Source organism: Pongo abelii, chromosome 22, assembly GCF_028885655.2.
Source record: "Pongo abelii isolate AG06213 chromosome 22, NHGRI_mPonAbe1-v2.0_pri, whole genome shotgun sequence".
Lineage (NCBI taxonomy): Eukaryota > Metazoa > Chordata > Mammalia > Primates > Hominidae > Pongo > Pongo abelii.
In genome coordinates, this window is record NC_072007.2 from 42,255,676 (window position 1) to 42,279,669 (window position 23,994).

Here is a 23,994-nt window from a genome sequence, read left to right on the forward strand (position 1 = left end):
GGCTACCTCTCTGGGCATTATGGTTCTGAGGTTCCATCCAAAATGTCTTCAGACCCCTTGACATGGAGGCTAGCGGCTCTCCAGCCAGATAAGCTTGCCTTCTGCTCCAATTGCTGTCTTTGTATCACTCTTTTTATTTATTTATTTATTATACTTTTTAATTTTTTTATTATACTTTTAAGTTCTAGGGTACATGTGCAGAACGTGCAGGTTTGTTACATATATATACGTGTGCCATGTTAGTTTGCTACACCCATTAACTCATCATTTACATTAGGTATGTCTCCTAATGCTATCCCTCCCCCTTCCCCACCACAGGCCCTGGTGTGTGATGTTCCCCACCCTGTGTCCAAGTGTTCTCATTGTTCAATTCCCACCTATGAGTGAGAACATGCGGTGTTTGGTGATAGTTTGCTCAGATGCCATCATTCTTTGTATCACTCTTAAGGGATTTAGAATGTTCTTTTGACACAGCCCCACTACCAACACACACACTCCCTTAGAGCCCTCCCCCTGATTTCTCGGTCTCCGTAGCCATTGGATGATGGTGATGGTGGTGGTGATGATGATGATAAAGATGACGATGGATGTGTCTGTTTATTTGGGTAGCAGTGAGCATCTAGACACTGAACCCGGCTGCCGGTTCTCAATTCTAGGGCTGTCACTTCCTGCCTGTGTGACCCTGGCCAGGGTACTGCATTGCTGTGGGCTTTGGTTTTGTTATCTGTAAAGTAGGGGTAATGATAGTACCTACTCATAGGACTATCAGGATGACTAAGTGAATTTACATTCTCTCTTCCCCACTGGGAGGGTGAACAAATGAATGAGTAGATGAATGAAGCCCGGTATTTCTTTGCCATTTTATCCCAAGGAGTTCATCTTCACAGTACCCCTGTGAAGTAGCTTTAACTCTCTTCCTCTGAGAGCACCCCACTTTGCAGCTGAGCCCTGAACCCCCCATGTATGAACTTATGAGCTCTTTCTGTTCCCCTAAACATGATCTGGCTAGTTCCTGAATACCTTCCTTTTCCACCCCAAAATCCAGAGTCAGGGTGGCTTCTGTCTATGACAACAAATACATTTTAAGGAAAGAATGTGTGATCATAAGGAAATCTGGGGGACAGTTGGGAGATTTGAGTATAATCTGGGTATTAGATGCTATTAAGTGATTATTAAAATTTTATTGAGTATGTTGATGATATTGTGGTTCTGAGGGGGACATCTTTGGTTTTTGAAGGTGCACACTCAAGGGTTAAGGGGTAAAATGTCATGATGTTTGTAATTTAAAATATTTCAGCAAAAAAAAAAAAATGCAAAGATGGCAAAGTGATCATTAGTACATCTAGATGATGGTATACATAAAGTGATTGTACTATTCCCTGCACTTTTCTGAATACGTGAACATTTTCAAAATAAAAACTCAAGTCAATGAATGAATGAGTGAATGAATGAAGCTGATTGTGCCCTGGGGGTCTTTGTGGGGCTCTCTGTAAAGTGCAGGGGTGACTGGTCCTCTCTCTCTGTGCCTCACAGGATTTCTCTGGAAGACCTGAGCCCGAGCGTTGTGCTGCACATGACCGAGAAGCTGGGTTACAAGAACAGCGACGTGATCAACACTGTGCTCTCCAACCGCGCCTGCCACATCCTGGCCATCTACTTCCTCTTAAACAAGAAACTGGAGCGCTATTTGTCAGGGGTAAATGCGACCCTAGAGGCGATCGTCTCTGCTGTCTGTGGAAAAAAGAGCTCCTACACCCCAAGTATTTCTCAGTTGCTGACACTTGATCCAAGCTGCTAATTTAATCTAATGTGAGGCTGAGTTTTCTGAATGTGGGATAAAGTCGTAGCTAAACCTGCTTCTCAGGGAGTGCCTTTTATCTGCAATGTTTTTCAAATACTCTCCCACCGAGTTAAGCCCTGGGCAGAATTGAGAGGGGTTCAAGCCTCTTTTTCCTTCAACCGCTTCTCTGTTGCCTTTTTTTTTTTGTTCTGCTGCCTCTTAGCTCTTTGGGTTCCCCATGTTGGAGGCATTGGAGGGTTCTCTGGTCATAAAACTTAGGTAGCAGTGCCTCCCGGGCATTTGTCTCTGAACTATGGTAATATATATGAGAAAGCCACTATTTAGGTTTAACTTCTCCAGAAAATAAGAACAAAATTGGACTTCCCTGGCCTGACTCTGGCACCTTCCCTCAATCTGAGTGTCAGAAAGTCCAAGTGTCCGGTGTCACCTGCGAGGTACCTTTGGGGTTTCCACAGCATGGGGTGGATGGTGGGACTGACACCCTGTCCCCTTCATCATTTTTGCCACCAGCAGTTTCTGTGTGCCTGAGTAAGAGAATTTATGTGCCTTAAGTCATCTCTTTCCAAATGGACAATGGCTTAAAAAGAATTCTGCAAATTGGATCCTAGACAATATGGAGTCTGCATACAGCAGCTCATGCTTTTACTCTGAATGGTGGGTGCTGACCAGCTCTATCAGGGAGTCAGCCAAAGAAATGCAGAATTGCCAGGAAGCCTATCTGAAATTTGACTGAGTGTTCACTTTCACGAAGGACCACCTTCACCCTGGGCCTGTTGCATCTTGACATCTGATGGTGTGGAGTTGTCACTGTTATGAAGACATTTACCATCCAGAACATGTGCTATTTGAAGTCACGTGATAGCCCAATATGTCACCAAATTTCACTAGGCAATAGGCTTAGAAACCTTTTTGAGGTTTCTGTATGAGAGCTAAAGACAAAAATCTACCAGCAGTTGGGGAAATGATATTCTCACTGGCATGGTGGAGATAGCCAAATTAATACCCAGAGGACAAGGTGGTCAGTGTGTGTCTCTTGTTAGCAAATCGATTTGGGAGCCATCTAGAAAACATTGATGAACAGATGAAGATGCTCCACGGGAGGTTGGTTAAACATTTGGATGAAAGTACAGATGTTTCTAAGCTGATTTAGCTCAGAATATTGGCTAGTTTATGCTTCCACAGGAAATTATCTGCAGAACTACTTTTTTTTTTTTGTGAACCACCAAAGGAAAGATCTACATGAGAAGAAATACTCTTAACAGTAAAAAGCTTTAACAGTGTTTTATGGGGGAAAAATCGTGCTCTGTATGATGGGGTGGCAACTCTCTGATGGGGACAGAGTCAACGCTTTGAGTTAGATTTCACAGATGGTGTCACTGTGGCTGCCTGGCTCATAGAAAGCTACTGGAGAAGAGATGTCAAATCCAGAAAGGCAGGACTTTCAACACATAGTATACTATTTATTTTATTTTATTTTATGATGAGGAGAGATTCAGAAAATCTCTTGTATCACACAGCAGTTCTCTGTTCTCTCATCATGAGGAACATAAAAGACATACTGGACTTGAAGCTGTTTCTCTCTCATTTCTCTTGTTTTTTTTGAGACTTTTTTTTTGAGACAGTCTTGCTCTGTCACCTAGGCTGGTGTGCAGTGGGACAATCTTGGCTCACTGCAACCTCTGCCTCCCAGGTTCAAGTGATTCTCCTGCCTCAGCCTCCTGAGTAGCTGGAACCACAGGCACGTGCCACCACGCTTGGCTAATTTTTGTATTTTTAGTAGAGATGGAGTTTTGCCATATTAGCCAGGCTGGTCTCAAACTCCTGACTTCAAGCGATCCTCCTACCTCAGCCTCCCAAAGTGCTGGGATTATAGGCGTGAGCCAAAGCACCTGGCCCTCTTTTTTTTTTTCTTTTGAGATGAGGTCTCACTCTGTCACCCAGGCTAGAGTGCAGTGGCGTGATCTCGGCTCACTGCAACATCTGCTTCCTGGGTTCAAGTGATTTTCCCACCTCAGTGTCCTGAGTAGCTGGGACTACAGCCACGCACCACCATGACCAGCTAATTTTTGTATTTTTGGTAGAGACGGGGTTTTGCCATGTTGCCCAGGCTGGTCTTGAATTCCTGAGCTCAAGCAATCTGCCCACCTTGGCCTCCCAAAGTGCTAGGAATACAGCTGTGAGTCACCATGCCTGGCCTCATTTCTCTTTTGTAAAAAGACCATATTCCCCAAACTTCTTTCTCATACTTTAAAATTTCTATTTATTATATATATTATAGTGTACATGATATATTCGTACAATGTTACATGCTTATAATTTATAAATATGCATATATTGTAGGTGCCTGCTTACAAGTTTGTCACACATAAGGGATTAGGGTCATACGATTTGGACACCACAATGCTATAGAGGATAAAAGTTAAGAATTTAAATAGTCTTCAGGTAAAAGGAAGAAAAGAGGGTTAATGCACTGATATTCTTTTTCAGGTGATGAATACTGTTCAAAACTTAGTTATTCAAATGTGTTTTCATGAAACTGACTATATTAGAAAGTTCATGATTTCACTTATTAGAGAATGACATAGCTACTTTCCCAAGTAAGTTAACAGTTCCAAACATTCTTCTTTTGGTGGAACTAGTTCTTCAGGCACTGACCAAGTAAGATGGAGGGGTCTTAGGTTTTAAAAAACTGTCCTATGTTTACTTCCACATTTAGGGATACAAGCTTTTGTGATTCACGCTCTTCTTAAACAATTACATAGCTCATGCCAAGCAAGAGAGACATTTTATCTGAAGCTTTTTTGTCTTTTAAAACCAAAACAAAACAAAACACAACAAAAAGAGTCTCACTCTGTCACCCAGGCTGGAGTGCAGTGGCACAATCATGGATCACTCGAGCCTCGACTTCCTGGGCTTAAGCCATCCTCTTATAGTCCCAGCTACTCAGGAGGCTGAGGCAGGAGGATCGCTTGAGCCTGGGAAGTCGAGGCTAATTGTATGTTTTGTAGAGATGGGGTTTCGCCATGTTGCCCAGGCTGGTCTCTAACTCCTGGGCTCAAGCAGTCCGCCCGCCTAGGCCTCCCAAAGCGCTGGGATTACAGGCATGAGCCGCTGCGCCTGGCCTGAAGCTCTTAGACTGTGTCCTGAGGTGCCTGGGTGTGTTGCCAGCTGCTGCATTTCTGCCTGTCTGCTTTGCCCAGCATCCAGGCTGCGAAGTGTTGCAAAGCAGAGTGTGGCTTTGTCGTCTGAGAACATTCTCTGGAAACTCAGCTAGTGTCATTCTAACTGGAAAAGGTTTGGGGGTCGTTTTCAATTAAATTTATTTAATTGACCAAAAAAAGGGTATATATTTATCCTGTACAACATGATGCTTTGAAATATATATACATTGTGGAGTGGCTAAATCAAGCTAAATAATATATGTGTAACCACACAAATTTATCATTTATTTGTGGTGAGACCATTGAAAATCTACTCTCTTAGCAATTTACAAGAATAAATACACTGTTATTAACTATAGTCACCACATTGTTCAATCATGTCTTGAATTTTTTTCCTCTTGTTTGACTGAAATTTTGTATCTTTTGACCAATATCTCTTCTGCCCACTTTCCCTCACCCCCTTCAGCCCCTGGTAACCATCATTCCACTCTCTACTTCTGTGACCTACACTTTTTAGATTCCAAGTATAAGTGAGATCGTACACTATTTGTCTTTCTGTGCCTGGCTTATTTCACTTAGCATAATGTCCTCTAGGTTCATCCATATTGTCAAAAATGACAGCATTTCTGTCTTTTTAAAGGTTGAATAGTATTCCATTATATATATGTACCACACACTTTCTTTATTCATTCATCCGTTGATGGACACAATAGCCATTTCCTGGCTATTGTAAATAGTGCTGCATTGAACATGGGGTGGGGGTGCATATGTGTCTTCAACATATTGATTTCATCTCCTTTGGATATAGACCCAGAAGTGGAATTGCTGGATCACATGGTAGTTCTACTTTTAATTTTTTGAGGAACCATACTGATTTCCATAATGGTTGTATTAATTTACATTCCCACCGACAGTGTGCAAAGATTCTTTCTTCTCCACATCCTCTCCAACATGTGGTATCTTCCATCTTTATGATAAAAGCTGTTCATACAGATGTGAGGCAGTATCTCATTGTAGCTTTAATTTGCATTTCCCTTACGATTGGTTATGTTGAGCATACCTATTGGCCATTTCTTTTTTTTCTTTTTTTTTTTTTTTGAGAGAGAATCTTACTCTGTCGCCCGGCTGGAGTGCAGTGGCGCGATCTCAGCTCACTGCAACCTCTACTCACTGCAACCTCTGCCTCCTGGGTTCAAGTGATTCTCCTGCCTCAGTCTCCTGAGTAGCTGGGACTACAGGTGCACACCACCATGCCCAGCTAATTTTTGTATTTTTAGTAGAGACACGGTTTCACCATGTTGGCCAGGATGGTCTCGATCTCTTGACCTCGTGATCCACCAGCCTCGGCCTCCCAAAGTGCTGGGATTACAGGCATGAGCCACTGCACCAGGCCCCTATTGGCCATTTCTATGTCTTCTTTTGAGAAATGTCTTCAGATCCTATGTGCACTTTTTAATTGGATTGTTTCCTGGCTATTGAGTTGTTGGCATTCTTTATATGTTCTTTGTCAGATGTATGGTTTACAAATATTTTATCCCATTCCATAGGTCTCTTTACTCAGTTAATTATTTCCTTTGTTGTGCAGAGCTTTTGAGTTTGATGTAATTACATTCTATTTGTGCTTTTGTTGCCTGTGCTTTGGGAGTCATGTCCAAACAATCATTGTCCAGACCAATATAATGGAGCTTTTTCCATAGGTTGTCTTCTAGTAGTTTTATAGTTTCGGATCTTGTTTGTTTATTTATTTATTTATTTATTTTTTGAGATGAAGTCTCACTCTGTCACCCAAGCTGGAGTGCAGTAGCATGATCTCAGCTCACTGCAATCTCTACCTCCCGGGTTCAAGCGATTCTCCTGCCTTAGCCTCCCGAGTAGCTGGGACTACACGTGTGCGCCACCATCCCCGGCAAATTTTTATGTTTTTAGTAGAGATGGGTTTCACCATGTTGGCCAGGATGGTCTCAATCTCTTTACCTTGTGATCTGCCTGCCTCGGCCTCCTGAAGTGCTGGGATTACAGGCGTGAGCCACCGCACCCAGCCCCTATTGGCCATTTCTATGTCTTCTTTTGAGAAATGTCTTCAGATCCTATGGGCACTTTTTAATTGGGTTGTTTTCTGGCTATTGAGTTGTTTGCATTCTTTTTTTTTTTTTGAGACGGAGTCTTGCTCTGCCGCCCAGGCTGGCACGATCTCAGCTCACTGCAAGCTCCGCCTCCTGGGTTCACGCTATTCTCGTCTCAGCCTCCCAAGTAGCTGGGACTACAGGCACCCGCCACCATGCCCGGCTAATTTTTTGTATTTTTAGTAGAGACAGGGTTTCACTGTGTTAGCCAGGATGGTCTCAATCTCCTGACCTCGTGATCTGCCCACCTTGGCCTCCCAAAGTGCTGGGATTACAGGCGTGAGCCACCACGCCCAGCTGCATTCTTTATATGTTCTTTGTCAGATGTATGGTTTACAAATATTTTATCCCATTCCATAGATCTCTTTACTCTGTTGATTATTTCCTTTGTTGTGCAGAGCTTTTGAGTTTGATGTAATTACATTTGTCTGTTTGTGCTTTTGTTGCCTGTGCTTCGGGAGTCATGTCCAAAAAATCATTGTCCAGACCAATGTAATGAAGATTTTTCTGTAGATTGTCTTCTAGTAGTTTTATAGTTTTGGATCTTGTTCGTTTGTTTGTTTATTTATTTTTTGAGATGAAGTCTCACTCTGTCACCCAAGTGGAGTGCAGTGGTATGATCTCAGCTCACTGTGACCTCCACCTCCTGGGTTCAAATGATTCTTGTGCCTCAGCCTCTCAAGTAGCTGGGACTACAGGCGTGCGCTACCATGCCCAGCAAATTTTTGTATTTTTAGTGGAGACGGGGTTTCACTATGTTGGCCAGGCTGGTCTCGAACTCCTGACCTTGTGGTCCGCCCGCATCGGCCTCCCAAAGTGCTGGGATTATAGGCGTGAGCCACCACAGCAGGCTTGTCTTCTTCTTTTTTTTTTTTTTTGAGACAGAGTCTTGCTCTGTCACCAGGCTGGAGTGCAGTGGCGCGATCTCGGCTCACCGCAACCTCTGCCTCCCAGCTTCAAGCGATTCTCCTGCCTCAGCCTCCTGAGTAGCTGGGATTATAGGCATGCACCACCATGCCCAGCTAATTTTGTATTTTTAGTAGAGACGGGGTTTCTCCATGTTGGTTAGGCTGATCTTGAACTCCCAACCTCAGGTGATCCACCCGCCTCAGCCTCCCAAAGTGCTGGGATTACAGGCATGAGCCATTGTGGCCCGGGGCTAAGTCTTTAACTCATTTTGAGTTGACTTTGCAGATGGTGTGAGATAGGGTCTGATTTCATTCTCTGTGGATGTCCAGTTTTCCAACACCATTTATTTAAGAGGATCTCCTTTCCCCATTCTGTGTTCTTGACAGCTTTGTCAAAAAGTAATTGACCGTAAGTGCATGGATTCATTTTTGGACTCCCTTTTCTATTCCATTGGTCTATGTGTCTCAGTTTTTATGCCAGTATCATGCTGTTTTGGTTTCTATAGCTTTGTGATATGTTTTGAAGTCAGGTGGTGTGATGCCTCAACTTTGATTTTATTGTTCAAAATGACTTTGGCTATTCAAGGTCTTTTGTGGTTCCATACAAATGTTAGGATTTTTTTTTTTTTTTTCTGTTTCTGTGAAAAACGTCATTGGAATTTTGACAGGGATTCCATTGAATCCGTAGATTGCTTAGTATAGTATGGACATTTTAATCATATTAATTCTTCCAATCTATGAACATGGAATCTTTTCATTTACTTGTGTCTTCTTCAATTTCTTTCATCAATGTCTTACAGTTTTCAGTGTACAGATCTTTCACTTCCTTAGTTACATTTATTCCTAAGCATTTGATTTTTTTATGGCTATTGTAAGTGGCATTGCTTTCTTGATTTCATTTTTGAATAGTTTGTTGTTAGTGTGTGAAAACACTATTGATTTTTGTATATTGATTTTGCATTCTGTAACTTTACTAAATTCATTTAGTAGTTCAAACAGTTTTTTGGTAGTCTTTAGGGTTTTCTATATATAAGATCGTGTATCTACAAACAGGGACAATTGAACTTCCTTTCCAATTTTGATTCCTTTTATTTATTTATTTATTTATTTATTTACTTATTTATTTATTTTAACTATTTCCCAAATATTTTTATTTTTATTTTTTCTTCAACTTTTATTTTAAGTTCCAGGGTACATGTTTAGGATGTGTGGGTTTGTTACATAAGTAAACATGTGCCATGGTGGTTTGCTGCACAGATCAACCCATCACCTAGGCGTTAATCCCAGCATTCCTTAGCTATTCTTCCTGAGGGTGCCTTTGATTTCTTTCTCTTGCCTAAGTGCTCTGGCTAGGACATGCAGTACTATGTTGAATGGAAGTAGTGAGAGTGGGCTTCTTTGTCTTATTCCTGAGCAAGTTGTCTGTGGGGATTAATTCACTCCAGTTAGAAACACCTGCTTGCCTAGAGTGTGGATTCTCAGACCAGTTGTGAGTTTTATGATGTCTGTTTCACATTTAATGCTTAAATCATAGGGCATACCCAGTCTGGGAATCCATACTCTAGGTGAGTGGCTGTTTTTAACTAGAGTGAATTAATCCCTACAGACAACTCAACTGCTCAGTAATTTCTGCACATGGCTAATTTAATTGTACTGTATGCACTGTCCCGGTTATTAATTTTATCAACCAATTATTTACACCCTGTGTATAATTTTGAAGCCCAATTTAGTGAACTAAAAACTAAAATGTTATCTCTTAATTGTCATTTCCTCCCTTCTCTTTTGGTTTCCTCTTTTTAAAACCATGAAGCTTGTATTTTAAGATAGAGAGCCTGTAAGGGCACTTATTAACTATTTGTTGGTTGATTAATTAATCCATGTTTTTATTTCACCCATTTCCAGACAGGATTGCACCTGTCTCAGCTTAGGTGCAGCTGTTTATCTTCTTCTTTGAGCTATGTTATGAATTGTTGTGGCTTTCATTTGGGTGGTGGTAGTGGGGAGCAGTGTGTACGTGTGTGTGTGTGTGTGTGTGTGTGTGTGCACTGTTTTTTGTTTTTTGTTTATTTTTATTTTTATTTTTGTGAGAGACAGAGTCTCACTCTGTCACCCAGGCTGGAGTGCAATGGCACGATCTTGGCTCACTGCAGCCTCCACCTCGCAGATTCAAGTGATTCTCTTGCCTCAGCCACCTGAGTAGCTGGGACTACAGGCGTGTGCCACCATGCTTGGCTATTTTTGTATTTTTACTAGAGACAGGGTTTCGCCATGTTGGCCAGGCTGGTCTCGAACTCCTGACCTCAGGTGATCCACCCGCCTCTGCCTCCCAAAGTGCTGGGATTACAGGTATGAGCCACCGCACCCAGCCGTGTGCTGTTTTAAAATAAAGCAAACAAGCAAGATCTATGTTCTATGTAGTGGTTCAATAAAATAAGTTATTCTTTCCAGCTCAATTTCTTGGTTTCTATGTTTGTGTTTTTGAGTAGTCTTACTGCACAGATAAAAGAACAGAGGCCCTGCAGGGGGCAGTGATCTACTCAGGGTCACCTGGCCCTTTGCTGGCAGTGATAGTAACGCAAGTGGGTGACCCGACTCTGCGCCCAGGGCTCTCCCCATGCTGCATCCTGCCTGCAGGCCATCCTTGGGTGAGACTTGATGTTGCAATTTACTGGCCTGCCAAACATTTCCAGCATTCTCTCAGCCAAGCGCTGGTTTAAAAATTAATGACTGCTTAATGGACATTTCTATTTCTGAGAGTTGAGCTGTGCTTTTTCTTTTCTCCTCTGGTAGAAATCTGACATCCAGGACAGCCTCTGCTACAAGACCCGGCTCTACCAGATAGAAAAGTACAGGGCCCCCAAGGAGTCCTATGAGGTGAGTGACCCCTGAAGCAAACCTCAGGGTCTCTTAGGAAGGGTGGATTTCTATTTGCAGTAATTGGAAAAGAAACCAATTACTGTGGGACACTGAAGTAGCAAAAGACACATACTTACGCTCATAACTGAGCCCTTAAGAAATGGTTTACAGCGGAACCGGCTTCGCAGTGTCTAAACCATGGTTCTCAGCTGTGGCTGCATGTTAAAGTCACGGGGAGCATTTAAACATCTGGATGCCCAGGCCGCACCTCGGACCCATTCCATTGAATCTTGGGAGGTGAGACTCAGGTATCACGAGTTTTTAAAGCTCCCTGGATGTTCCAATGAGCAGCCAAAGTTGAAAACCACTGTCAGGATCTCCCAAAATGAAAATGAGATGTTTCAGTGTTTCACTCATATGTGAGTGAAAGTAGCAAAAATTGATCTCATAGAAGTACAGAGTAAAACTGTGGTTATTAGAGGCTTGGAATGGCAGGGGGAAGGGAGGGTAGAGAGAGGTTGCTTAACGAACGTGAAATTACGGCTAGACAGAAGGAATAAGTTCTGGTGTTCTGTGGCACTGTAGAGTGACTATAGTTAACAATAACTTATTATGTATATTCAAAAAGCTAAAAGAGAATTTTGAATGTTCCCAATAAAAAGAAATGATAAATATTTGAGGTAATAAATATGCCGATCACCCTGATTTGATCATTACATATTGAATACATAGATGGAAATATCACTCTCTGTCCCATAAAAAAGATGTATAATGATTATGCGTCAACTAAAAATAAAAGGAAAAAAATGCAAATGCTAGAAAAAAATGAGATGCTTAAAAATAGAGCTGAGTGTAACACGTGGCATCAGAAGAAAGTGAGATGAGGAACGGGAAAGTTTGGGATCAGGCAGGCTTTCCTGGCCAGCTGTCCCTGGTGACCTGATGTAACCTGGGACGTACCTAGAGAAAAAGAACACGACTCTTTGATTTCAGAATAAAAACTAGGCTCCTGTAGCAAACATCCCACATCCATGTTTGTTAGGAAACTGTGCCTGTGAATTCCAGATCCAGGGAGGAGACCAGGGGTGGGGTGCGGCCTCAGGGCTCCTCATTCACTTTTTGCCAAGTGAGCTCTTCTTTCTCTCAGTGATTTTCCTGGGAACCTCCTTCCCTTTTCCCTCTGGAGCCTGTTTATGTCCCCTGTGTGTCCTTGCCACAGGAACCTCTCTCCTGGGACACCCAGGTCTGTTAGTCTGTTCTCACGCTGCTAATAAAGACATACCCGAGACTGGGTAATTTATTTAAAGAGGTTTGATGGACTCACAGTTCCACATGGCTGGGGAGGCCTCACAATCATGGCAGAAGGTAAATGAGGAGCAAAGTCACGTCCTACATGGCGGCAGGCAAGAGAGCTTGTGTAGGGGAACTCCCCTTAATAAAACCATCAGATCTTGTGAGACTTATTCACTACCATGAGAACAGTATGGGGGAAACTGCTCCCATGATTCAGTGATCTCCACCTGTCCCCGCCCTTGACACATGGGGATTATTACAATTCAAGGGGAGATTTGGGTGGGGACAAATCATGTCACCCACCCAGAAGTTCCTTCATTTGAGAAGGGATCAAAAAGGGACCCTTTGTCTATGCCCCGGTGAAGTCACTGAGCCTGGCCTCTCCCCTCTTTCCTTTTCCAACGTAAAGTTTTTATCCTAATCCCATGAGCGGTGCACATCACTCTGGAAGATTCTTCTCTGGGCTTGTCTTGCACGCAGGGCTGCGGTGGAGCATGGTGGTTACTGGGGCCCACACTGGGCTACTAGGCAGCCAGTGAAGCAGGTGTCCAGAGGCACTGATGACAGGGAGTGCCCAGCTGCAGGACTCTGTGTGCGAATGTGACAGGAGCTCGGAAGCGGGACTTGCCCCCAGCATTGAGGTGGGCAGTGGCACAGTTCTCCATTTCAGACAGACCCTGGGGCAGAGAGAGAGGAGAAACTGGCAAAGACAGGGCTGGGGGTGGCCAGCAGGGGGCGGGGTAGCCAGAAGGCAGTGATGCTGCGGTGGGGCCCGTGGGAACAAAGGAAAGGTCACACGTGAAATGGTCAGCATTGTCTACTGGGCAGCTGGTTGTCCTGAGGATGTTAGAAAGAACAGCTTCGTGAAGTGCCAAAGGCAGAAGAGAGGTTGCATGGATTTGGGGGGTGGGAGAGGGGAAGTGAAGTCAGTGAGCATCTGCCTCTCCACAGTGAAGGGAGAGAACATGACCTTGATAGAAGGATGCTTGAGGCCAGGCAGGAATGGTGGGCCTTAGCCTTGACCCCAGGCTGGATGCCCCCTTCCTCAAGGCAGGCTGTGGGGCTCGGGGAAGATGAGGATGGAGACAAGCCCTTTGGAAGGTGGGCTGTGGCCACAGAAGCTAAGCCACAAGCCCAGGTGTGGCTTTCAGGCTTAAAGCCAGAGAGCCAGGTGGTGGGGACCCAGATGCCCCCTGAACTCTAGACCCCTCTGGCCAGTTGCTTACTAAATGTTAACCCCCTCTTGCATGAATGAAAGGGTCTTGAATCTAGCACGCTCTGAACTAGACTCTCCCCCCGCCCCCTCTGCCCCCCACCACAGTAGCAGCCCCATCCTCCCAGCAGTGCAGGGAAGAAACCCAAGAGCCCTTGACTTTGACCCTCGCCTTAGCCCCAGAGCCAACCCATCACCAAGTTCTGCCACCATAGTAGCAGCCCCATCCTCCCAGCAGTGCAGGGAAGAAACCCAAGAGTCCTTGACTTTGACTCTCCCCTTATCCCCAGAGCCAACCCATCTCCACTTTCTGCCAATTTGACTGCTAAACCCCTCCAACCCCTGCACTCTCTCTGTCTCCATCCCCACACCTGGTCCCAGCCACATCACCTCTGTCCTGGACTTCTGCTATGCCCTCGTAACTGACTGTCTTGCTTCTGGGATGGTGGCCCGCCACTCTTTCCTGCCTGGCCGTCAGAGTGAGCTTTTCACCATCACACCGCATCATGTCACTTTCCTGCTTGAGACCTTCGGAGGCTTCGTTCATTTGCCAGGCAGACTCCGTGCATGGTCGCCCTGTGTGGTTCAGCCCCAACTTGCTTCTCCTGCCTTGTCTCCTAGCCACATGGCACACACACACAGCGCTGCATCCTGCCCTGTGCTCAGTCCACAGCCTTCGGGCTTGCTGTGCTCTCTCTGCCTGCGGGGGCTGTGCATATGCTGCTCCCTCTTCCAGAATGTTTTCCCTGCTCCTCTTTGCTGAACCTAAGTGTCTTCAGATCCCAGAGCAAGATCACCTCCCCATGGGCCCCTGCTGTTCCCTGACCTCTGCCATCCAATCTTATCCTATCGATCATATCTGCCTACCACGTTCTACATCCTGGGGCCTGTCCCATTTGCAGCTGTTTATTTGTTTTGGGGTTGTTTGATTAACATCTCTCCCTCTGGGCTGTGAGTTCCAGAAGAGTGGGCTCTGAGTCCCTTTTGTTCCTCACAATATTCCCAGAGGCCATACGATGCCTGGCATGTAGTAGGTGCTCAATAAATATTTGCTCAATAAACAAATGAAAAGATCAAGTGGGCCCTGATCAGAGTCTCAGAAAATGGACAGGACTGGGACAAGCAACCAGAGTAGATAGAACATTCCAGGTGGGACATCTGGCTGGATTAAAGGCAGGGGGATACCTGCAGCCTAGCACACATATGACGTTATCATCACCAAATGGCCATGTCTTACGGCAGGGAGGGACCTCTTATTGTCACCTGCACTGAGGGTGGTCACCCCAGCCAGAGTCCAGGGGATGCAGAATTCACTGTTAGACTTCCTCCCTCGTGCTTTGCATGTCACTCACGAGGGCCTCAAATAACAATGCAAACTTAGGTGCATGGAGAGCCCAATGTGTGTACCCTAGGTGGCCCCTAAGCCACCTTGCCGATGCCCTGGTCCACGCTGACCTCACACCCGCCCCACTGCGAGTGTGTGTCGGAAGGGGCCAGAACTATAGTGGGAAAGGGGCCCTTCTTTCATCCCGATTCCTTTTCTGTATTATTTTCTCTGTCCTGAAGACACATGGTGAGCGTTTTAAACATTTGTTGAAATATTTAATGGTTAGGATTTAAATAGGAACACTAATGGGCAAACAGCATTCCATTTTCTGTGATCCATTTGTTTCCTCTAAACTGCAGCGATACTTCTCTAATTAAATGACAGCTATTACCAGATGATCCAGCTTGTCTCCTGAGGAACCTAGAAAGTGGAGTGGGGCTAGTTCAGGAAAGGAAAGGGCCCAGGCCTCACAGGGAAAGTCCACTTGGAGCCGGAGGACCTTCCAGTCGTCCTCCGCACCACATAGCAGGGGGTGGAGCTGGATGGGGAGAGGGAGTGATGGAGAGGTTTCAGATTGTGAGCAAGCCAGGGTGTGGCCCAGGGCTCGTGTCCCCTAGGGCTGTCATCAAGCCGTGTCCGGGACTGAGTGCAAGCAGTGTCCTCTTTGTTCCTCTTGATTCCAGTTCGTTTTCTCCTAGGAGACAAAGGCACTGAATTAAGTTGCAAAACTTCCCTCTTGGGGTAACCGTGCAGTGATTTTACAACTTTACCATTTTCTCTACCTGTTTTTCCTGTCAAAGGCAGAGACTGTATCTATAAAAGTGGGGTGCATTTATCATCTGAGGACACCTATCGTGTGTGCCCGACGGACTCCTTTTTCTGAAAAAAAGAACCCCCCAGGACTTTGGGGGTCGAAGTGGGGAGGTTATCATTTTAAATTGGCTTATCAAAGCCATTAGAGAGCCCAGGGCCAGTTTTATTAAAGTCTTTTGAAAAATAATGTTAATTTATAGGAAAGTGTCAAATCCAGCTAGGAGGTCTCCTCTGCAATGACAAAGTCATGTTGGCGTTTTGGAAGGAAACTGACGGAGAGGGTGGCAGGGAACTGGATTCGTCTGCTTGGCTGCTCTAACAAGCACCACAAAATGGGTAGAAATGTAACTTCTCACAGTTCTGGAGGCCAGGTTCAGGGCGTACGGATGCATCACTATGATCTCTGCCTTCATCTTCACACGGCGTTCTCCTGTGTGTGTATCTATGTCCCAATTTCCCTGTTCTTTTCTCTCCTCCCTCCCTCATTTTTCTCTCTTTTCTTTCTCTTTCTTTCTTTCTTTTTCTTTCTTTCCTTTCTTTTTTTTTCTTTATTCTTTCTTTTTCTTTCTTCCTCTCTTTCTTCTTTCTTCCCTTTTTCCTTCCTTCCCTCCCTCCTTTCTCTCTCTCTCTTTTTCTCCCTTCCCCCTCCTCTCCCCTCCCTTCCCCCTCTTCTCCCCTCTCTTCCCCTCCCCTCCTCTCCCCTCCCCTCCCCTCCCTTCCCCTCCCCTCCTTCCTTTTTCTTTCTCTGTTTCCAGGCCAAGCTGGAGTGCAGTGACACAATCATATTTCATTTCAGCCTTGACCTCCCCGGCTCAGGTGATCCTCCCACCTCAGCCTCCCTAGTAGCTGAGACTATAGGCATGCACCATTATGCCTGGCTAATTTTTTGTAGAGAGGGGGTTTCAACATGTTGCCCGGCTGGTCTTGAACTCCTGAGCTTAAGGCATTTGCTCATCTCAGACTCCCAAGGGGCTGGGATTACAGATGTGAGTCACTGTGCCTGGCCCAAATTTCCACATTTTTAAAGGACACCAGTCATACTGCATTAGGGCTCACCCTAATAGCCTCATTTAAACTTGATTACCTCTGTAAAGACTCTCTCTCCAAATATATAAGGTCAAATTCTGAGGTCCTGGGGTTAGACTTTAACCTATGAATTTTAGGAGAATACAGTTCAACCCACACAGGGATGAAACATTTAAAGGCAGATATTAAAATGTTCACTTTGTGTCTTATTTCAAAATCTATATAACTTTAAAAAATATAGTTCAGAATCAGATCCAGCAATCTGTGCTGTTAGAAATCAGAAGTGTAGTTACTTGGCCGGGCTCAGTGCTCATGCCTGTAATCCCAGCACTTTGGGAGGCCAAGATGGGTGGATCACTTGAGGTCAGGAGTTCAAGGCCAGCCTGGCCAACATGGTGAAACCCCATCTCTACTAAAAATGCAAAAATTAGCTGGGTGTGGTGGTGCACGCCTGTAATCCCAGCTACTCGGGTGGCTGAGGCAGGAGAATCGCTTGAACCTAGGAAGCGGAGGTTGCAGTGAGCCAAGATCGTGCTACTGCACTCTAACCTGGGTGACAGAGTGAGACTCGGTCTCAAAAAAAAAAAAAAAGTATGGTTACTTTGGGGGACAGAATGCCTGTGAGAGGACATGGGGATGGCAGGGAAGACCTTCCAGATGCTGGCTGTGTTCTGTATCTTGATCCAAGTGCCATTTCTGTGGGTGTCTTTGCTGTTTGAGAAAACATTGAGCTGCTGACTTATCATTAGAGCACTCCTCTATAGGGCATCTTAGATTTTAATAAAAAGTTTACCTAGAAAATCTATTCAGCACACGAGTTAGGACATCTGCTGTCTACTTCCATGGCAATTTCAGAATTTGCTTTCTGTCTATGAAAACCGAAAAGAATAATTCTCAACCAGAGCTGCAGGGCCGTAGGGGGAGCATTTAGGGAATAAATAGCAGGTGCAGATTCTCGAATTGTTGAAGGATGTTCCTTTTCACAGGCCTCTCTGGACACCTGGACAAGAGATCTTGAATTCCATGCTGTGCAGGTAAGAACTTGGGGGATTATTATGTTAGTCAGGGTTCTCCAGAGAAACAGAACCAATAGAGTATGGAGAGAGAGAGAGATTGAGACTGCGATTTATTTTAAGGACTTGGCTCACACAATTGTGGGGGTTGGCAAGTCTGAAATCTGCAGGGCAGACCAGCAGGTTGGATGAATTGATGTTGCAGCTTCAAGTCTGAAGACCATCAATCGGCAGAATTTCTTTTGCCAGAAGACCTCATTCTTTTTGTTTTTTAAGGCCGTTGACTGATTGGATGAGACCCACCCACATTATGGAGGATAATCTACTTAAAGTCTACTAATTTAAATGTTAATCACTTTATTTATTTATGTATATATTTATTTATTTATTTATTGAGTCTCGCTCTGTCGCCCAGGCTGGAGTGCAATGTTGTGATCTTGGCTCACTGCAACCTCCGCCTGCCGGGTTCAAGCAGTTCTCCTGCCTCAGCCTCCCGAGTAGCTGGGATTACAGGTGCCCGCCATCACGCCTGGCTAGCTTTTGTATTTTTAGTAGAGATGGAGTTTCACCATGTTGGCCAGGCTGATCTCGAACTCCTGACCTCAAGCCATCCACCTGCCTCAGCCTCCCAAAGTGCTAGGATTATAGGCGTGAGCCACTGTGTCTGGCCTGTTAATCACATCTTTAAAACCACCTTCACAGAACCATCTAAACTGGTGTTTGGCCAAATAACTGGGTACCATGGCCTAGGCAAGTTGACATATGAAATTAACCATCACATATGATCCTAAGGGTTGGTCAGTCTCTGCCCAGGGCAGCAGCCTCTGCCAGCCCCATCCTTATTCAGAATTAAAACATGCAGAATCCTGTTGTGAGTGAGTTTATCAGAATCCCTTTACATCACATTGATTCTTGCTATGCGGAATTGACTGTTTTTTATTGTCTTGTTACAACTCTACACCTGGCTGTGCATTTCTGTTACCACCTGTATGAGAAATGGAGTTTGCAGCTATCTAGAGCTTCCTGGCTCAATGGCCTAATTTATGAACAAACCCCCCCCCCCTTTTTTTTTGAGGTGGAGTCTTGCTGTGTCACCCAGGCTGGAGTGCAGTGGTGTGATCTTGGCTCACTGTAATCTCTGCCTTCCAAGCTCAAGTGATTCTCTTGTCTCAACCTCTCAAGTAGCTGGGACTACAGACGCTCTCTACCATGCCAGGCTAATTTTTGTATTTTTAGTAGAGACAGGATTTCACCATCTTGGCCAGGCTGGTCTCAAACTCCTGACCTCAAGTGATCTGCCCGCCTCGGCCTCCCAAAGTGCTGGGATTACAAGCATGAGCCACTGCGCCCAGCCCAAAGCCCTCTTTTTATCAACTCACTTGTAGGTTTTTCTGCGGCAAAATCAGGTTTCTTCTTATGTGATGGGCACCAAGGGACCAAAATCAACCAGCCAGCGACATCTGGGCTCTGGGCCATCCCACGTGGCAGCGGTCAGCACTTGGTTCTGACACACCAAACAGCCTAGTGAGGCTTATTAATCATCAGAGGGAAGGAAAGCTCCAGAAAAGCCTATGTTGAGCTGGATTTGATAGAGCTACTCAAAGAAAACTCGCCTCAGCTCCCAGGACTCCTCTGCCACATGTGGAAAGAGGCAGATTTCCCAGGCAGCCATCCATCCTCCGGCCTGGGGTGATGAGGATGCAAAGCAAGCATCCGTGTTAAATGGATGCATTTGCTGTTCAGGCGATAAAACAAGTGTGATGTGTGTTCATTGTTAACCTCCCAGAGCTGGAAAGGATCCACACTTTTGGTTACATGTGGGAAAACACCTCCCTCGAGGAGAAGTGAATTGCCCAAGGTCACCCAACACATTATGGAGAGAGCGAGGAATGGACTCCAGACTTCCGGACTGCCGAGCTGTGACCATGGCTGCGATCCTCAGGTGGAGCACCTGCGGCAGCCATGCTGGGAAAGAAGGGGGCGGTGTGGGTCTTTGGAACACAGAAGCCTGGAGTCATTCTTCAGTGGCCATCATACCCCCAGTTGCACAGCCATCAGGGAAGACTCTGAAGGGAACCAGCTCTCTGGAGCCCAGACCTCAGAGGCTAAGGATGGGATTCCCCCTCTTGTAGGCATCTCCGTCTCCTCCACAGGACAATATACAACATTAAGGATCCTGGGTAAATGATTGTTCATGGGGACGCGTTTTCAAAATGTCCCACTTTGCAAATGTCCGTGCACATCCGCAGTGGGTGGAAATAGTTGATAGAGAACAAGAAGCTGTTTAGTGTATGGCTTGCCTCTGGGGCCTCATGTGGTGTCTTCTCTGATCTGCCTTGGGGGATTTGGAACTGTGCCATGAAGGTGCAAGAGGGCAGGCTTCGAACCAAGAGCTTGAATTCCATCGCCCACCCTCAAGTCTATGTGGGTGCTGGAGCGCATCGGAGGGAAGCCAGGAGTCTCTGCAGGCGGCAGCCTTGCCGTGTGAGGAGCTTGCATGTGGAAGGGGGAGGTGATAGTCCCTCTGAAGATCTGTTTCTGTTATGTAAGGCAATTTAGCATCCTGCTCCCTAGGAAATTTCTTTTGGAGAAAACAGGCCATGCAAATGAAAAAGTCTAATTGGGTGATTGGTTGCATTTGGTAACATGTGCTTGGAGGGCAGGGAGATTGGCTAGTTGTAAATAAACATGCTTTCTCTGGGCTGTTGACCCTTCTGCGTGGACTGACTCTGAGGTTTGGCCCTGACAGGGAGCAGGTGGGGTGAATTTCTTGATTTCTCCTTAGAAACCGGTTACTATGAAATCACTGATTCTTTTCAGCTGGAGAAGGATAGTCTAGGGGTTCTTGGAGGACATACCAGGGTGCAGGATGTTGGGATGAAGTTTAACAAGGGTGGCCTTGGCAGGGTTTCCTGGAATTTTCTGTCCAGGGGTGCATTTTTCCTCTTTTCTGCCCCCATAGCAGCTTTCTGCTAATTGCCAAATAGCCCCCTTGTCAGCGACAGGAGAAATTTGGTCTTATAGGCAAACCTTGGTCTCTTTCCACAGCAAACTCCCACGCATGACACACCACTAGGAGCCCATAGACCCTAACTGGGTGGTGATACTGGTCCGCAGAAATTTTGCATCTTGATTGTTAAGCTTTTGAGAACCCAAGGAGGATTAGAAAGGAATGAAAAGAAACCTAGACAGCCACCGGCAGCTCTCAAGGCTGTGGGCCACGGAGCAGCCTGAAAAAAATGTTTGCTGATCGATTTAAAAAGCAATCCTAAAACGGAAGGAACTGCAGTGTTGTCTTTTCTACCAAATATTGTTTGGAAATGTATGACAAAGGTGCATTTGATTACTTTTTCCTGTAGAAGGTGTTAGCATATAGAGCTGGTGACTTTTGCATAAAAGTAGAGAAAGGGAACCAAGTAAAAGGAGATTGTGCCAGATTTTTCAGGAAAGCCGGTAACATTGCCTTTGCTGCTGGATGGGTGTGTGTCTCTGTGTGTGTAAGCGTGTGTGCAAAAGCTTGTTCTCCTTTGCCTTGGAGAAGGTGGCCTGTTGGTGTGTCATGCACACAAAGGGAGAGGAAAGCCGTGGAAAATGGTGATTGTCCTTTGCTGGCTTCAACCAAGGTGACCTGGAGGACACATTCCCCTTCGTGGCATCCCAGATAATGCCCTGGAGCACATAACCTTCTCTGGAACATTCGGATCCCACTGCAGGAGCCTAGGACTGTGGCATACTCCTGCCTCTGGGCCTTTCCATTCCTGGAACCGCCTGACCCTGCCCCAGGCTCTGAGAGTGTGGTGTCAAGTCAAGGGTTGACAACATCAACTTCAGGGCCGGGAAAATCCACGTTTCCACCGGGCTCATGGGTGGATTACATAAGCGCTGCAGGCTGTTTCTTCACGTGTAAAGGAGGTAGCAGAATTTGCCTTGTTGTGGGTCATGCCCTCAGTGCAGCGTCTGGCACCCTGCATGTTCTCAAAAAAGGCTGGTGGCAGCTGTGAAGGTGCTGAGGAGGGAGTTTGAGGAAGCTTTGCCTCTCCTGTCTTCCCACGTCACCCCTTTGTTGGGGAGGAGCCACATCAGCTACAGGCCAGGCCCCCAGGGAGCTGTAGCCCCTCACAGTGGCACTTGCCACGAGGCTCAGCGTCCCCACTTCCCACATCTACCCTGTCGTCTTTCCCACTCAAAAACTGGACATCATGAACTCTAATCTGCAGACTTTGAACATCCTTATTAGAAAGGGCTGTGAAAGTGTAAAGAGATTATTTCCCTGAGAAGCTTCTCAACAACATGAATGAAAAAATAGATGAGCTCTCTTGGTTTGCAAATGCTCTTAAAGTTGAGGGCAAAAATGTGAAAAAGAAAAGTCTTTTTTTCCTCCTCACCCACGGTGAGGTCAGAGGTGGAGTTGCTTTAATAGTAAACACCAAACACAGGCTTTAGGGCTGGAAAAAGAACTGCTGCTGCTTCTTAGTGACATCACCCTTCCCAGAAGCTTGAACTGAGTTAATTTTAATTCAGTTCAGTTTCTACCAGCTCTTTTAAAAAACATTTTAATAACTATTTATTAAGCTTTCTGTAAGCATCTGGCTTTATGCCAGAGGCTGAGGACTTGAAGATATATAAAATAGTCAAATTCATTCCTATCAGATGGATTATAATCTAGTACAACGAAGGCAAGATTTAAACCAAAAGAATGGCCACTGCCAAGCGTTTTGGCTCACATCTGTAGTCCCAGCATTTTGGGAAGCTGAGACAGGAGGGTTGCTTGAGGCAGGAGTTTGAAACCAGCCTGGATAACATAACGAGACCCCATCTCTACAAGAAATCTTTTTTTAAAGAATAGCTGGGCATGGTGGTGCACACCTGTAGTCCCAGCTACTCAGGAGGCTGAGGTGGGAGGATCACTTGAGCCCAGGAGCTCGAGGTTGCAGTGAGATATGATGACACCACTGCACCCCAGCCTGGGTGATAGCACAAGATCCTGCCTCAAAAAAAAAAAAAAAAAAAAAAGCTTCATACACACGTTCATATGCACGAGTCCTAAGTACGCAAGTAAGTGCTCACACGATTAGGGTAGAAAGGGCTGGAAGCCCATCAGGACCACCCAGGGCTCTCTGGATTTGTTGTATACGTTGTGTTGGCACCTCCTTGGCTTTGACTGCCCCAAATAGAACCTGATGTGAAGGTGGAAGCAGTTATGTTTCCATTTGCCTTTGCAAAGCCATTATTGCAGGCACAATCTTTAAATGCAGACAGTAGGTTTCCAGAAGTCCTGCTCTGCTTCACCTTAGTTTGTTGGGCTTGTTCTAGAAGAATTGACCTCCTAGGAATGCCCTGCCCTTGCTGGAATGCCTTGAAAGAGCACAGTGAAAGGGAGCTGGGGTGCATTGAAGGCCAGTTGCTGCCCAGGCAGAGGGAGATGGGCTTTCTGGAGCATTGCCTGGGCCACAGCTCCTCCCTCATTCAACACACAGTTGAGAGCATAAAGTATTGAAAAGCTGGAGTTTCTCTAATTGGTTTGGATGACTTTTCAAAGAAGAATCCCATTGTTTCTTCTAGTGTGTGTCTAAGTGCATATGTTTGCTTCTGATTTGCAGGATAAAAAGCCCAAAGAACAAGAAAAAAGAGGGGATTTTCTTCATCGACCATTCTCCAAGAAGTTGGACAAGAACCTGCCCTCGCACAAACAGCCCTCAGGCTCGCTCATGACACAGATTCAGAACACCAAAGCCCTCCTGAAGGACCGGAAGGCCTCCAAGTCCAGCTTCCCTGACAAAGGTGGGTCAGCTCTGGGGACTCTCTCAGGCCACTCGTGTTGGGCTGTGTGTCTGCTGTGTAGCCCTCACAGGGGATGGTCGAATGGGCCCTAGAGCAGAGATGATTCCTGTGCCCACAGAAAAGCAGGATTAACGGACCTGAGGTTGCCTGAGCACAGTCCAGGACCAAGCTGTGTGGCATTAGCCACCTGTGCAGGAAGGATTTGAGAAAACAGATGGGGTGCAAAGTATTATGGAAACAGAAATTGGGGTGGATGATATTGTCAGAACAGAGGTTGGGAGGCCCAGTATTGCAGGAGCAGAGGTCAGGGTGTGTGGTACTGCAGGGGCAGAGATGAGGCTGTAAGGAATTGTGGGAGTAGAGATGGGGTGCAGAGCAGAGACCGGGTATCTCCCTGAGTTCAAATCCCAGCTCTACTGCCTGCAGAGGTCCAAGTTCCTTTACTGCTGAGGATCTTCACTGGATTATTTGTAAGGCCTCCCACCTGTCAGAGCTGTTGGGTAGATGAGATGAGATGCATATATAAGCTCCCTCACCTGAGTCAGAATCCAGCCCATCACAGAGAACTGACAAATATGAGTTTCCCTCCTCTGGGACGAGTGCTAAAAGATGCAAAAAGCAGACCTTACTGGGCACAGGCTTAACACAATGGTAGAAACGCCAAGAGGGGACACAGGAG

The 23,994-nt window shown here is 45.7% G+C and overlaps 1 protein-coding gene across 2 annotated transcripts in view; it reads left to right on the top strand.

The window, feature by feature from the left end:
* Window positions 1-23,994, top strand: part of HUNK (hormonally up-regulated Neu-associated kinase) — a 129,202-nt gene that overhangs the window by 99,810 nt on the left and 5,398 nt on the right. For both annotated transcript variants that reach the window (XM_024239556.3, XM_054542458.2), the window contains exons 7-10: window positions 1,534-1,696; window positions 10,784-10,867; window positions 17,508-17,555; window positions 23,135-23,315. In XM_024239556.3, the coding sequence (XP_024095324.3) occupies window positions 1,534-1,696; window positions 10,784-10,867; window positions 17,508-17,555; window positions 23,135-23,315 (476 nt within the window). The remainder of the gene's footprint in view (window positions 1-1,533; window positions 1,697-10,783; window positions 10,868-17,507; window positions 17,556-23,134; window positions 23,316-23,994) is intronic.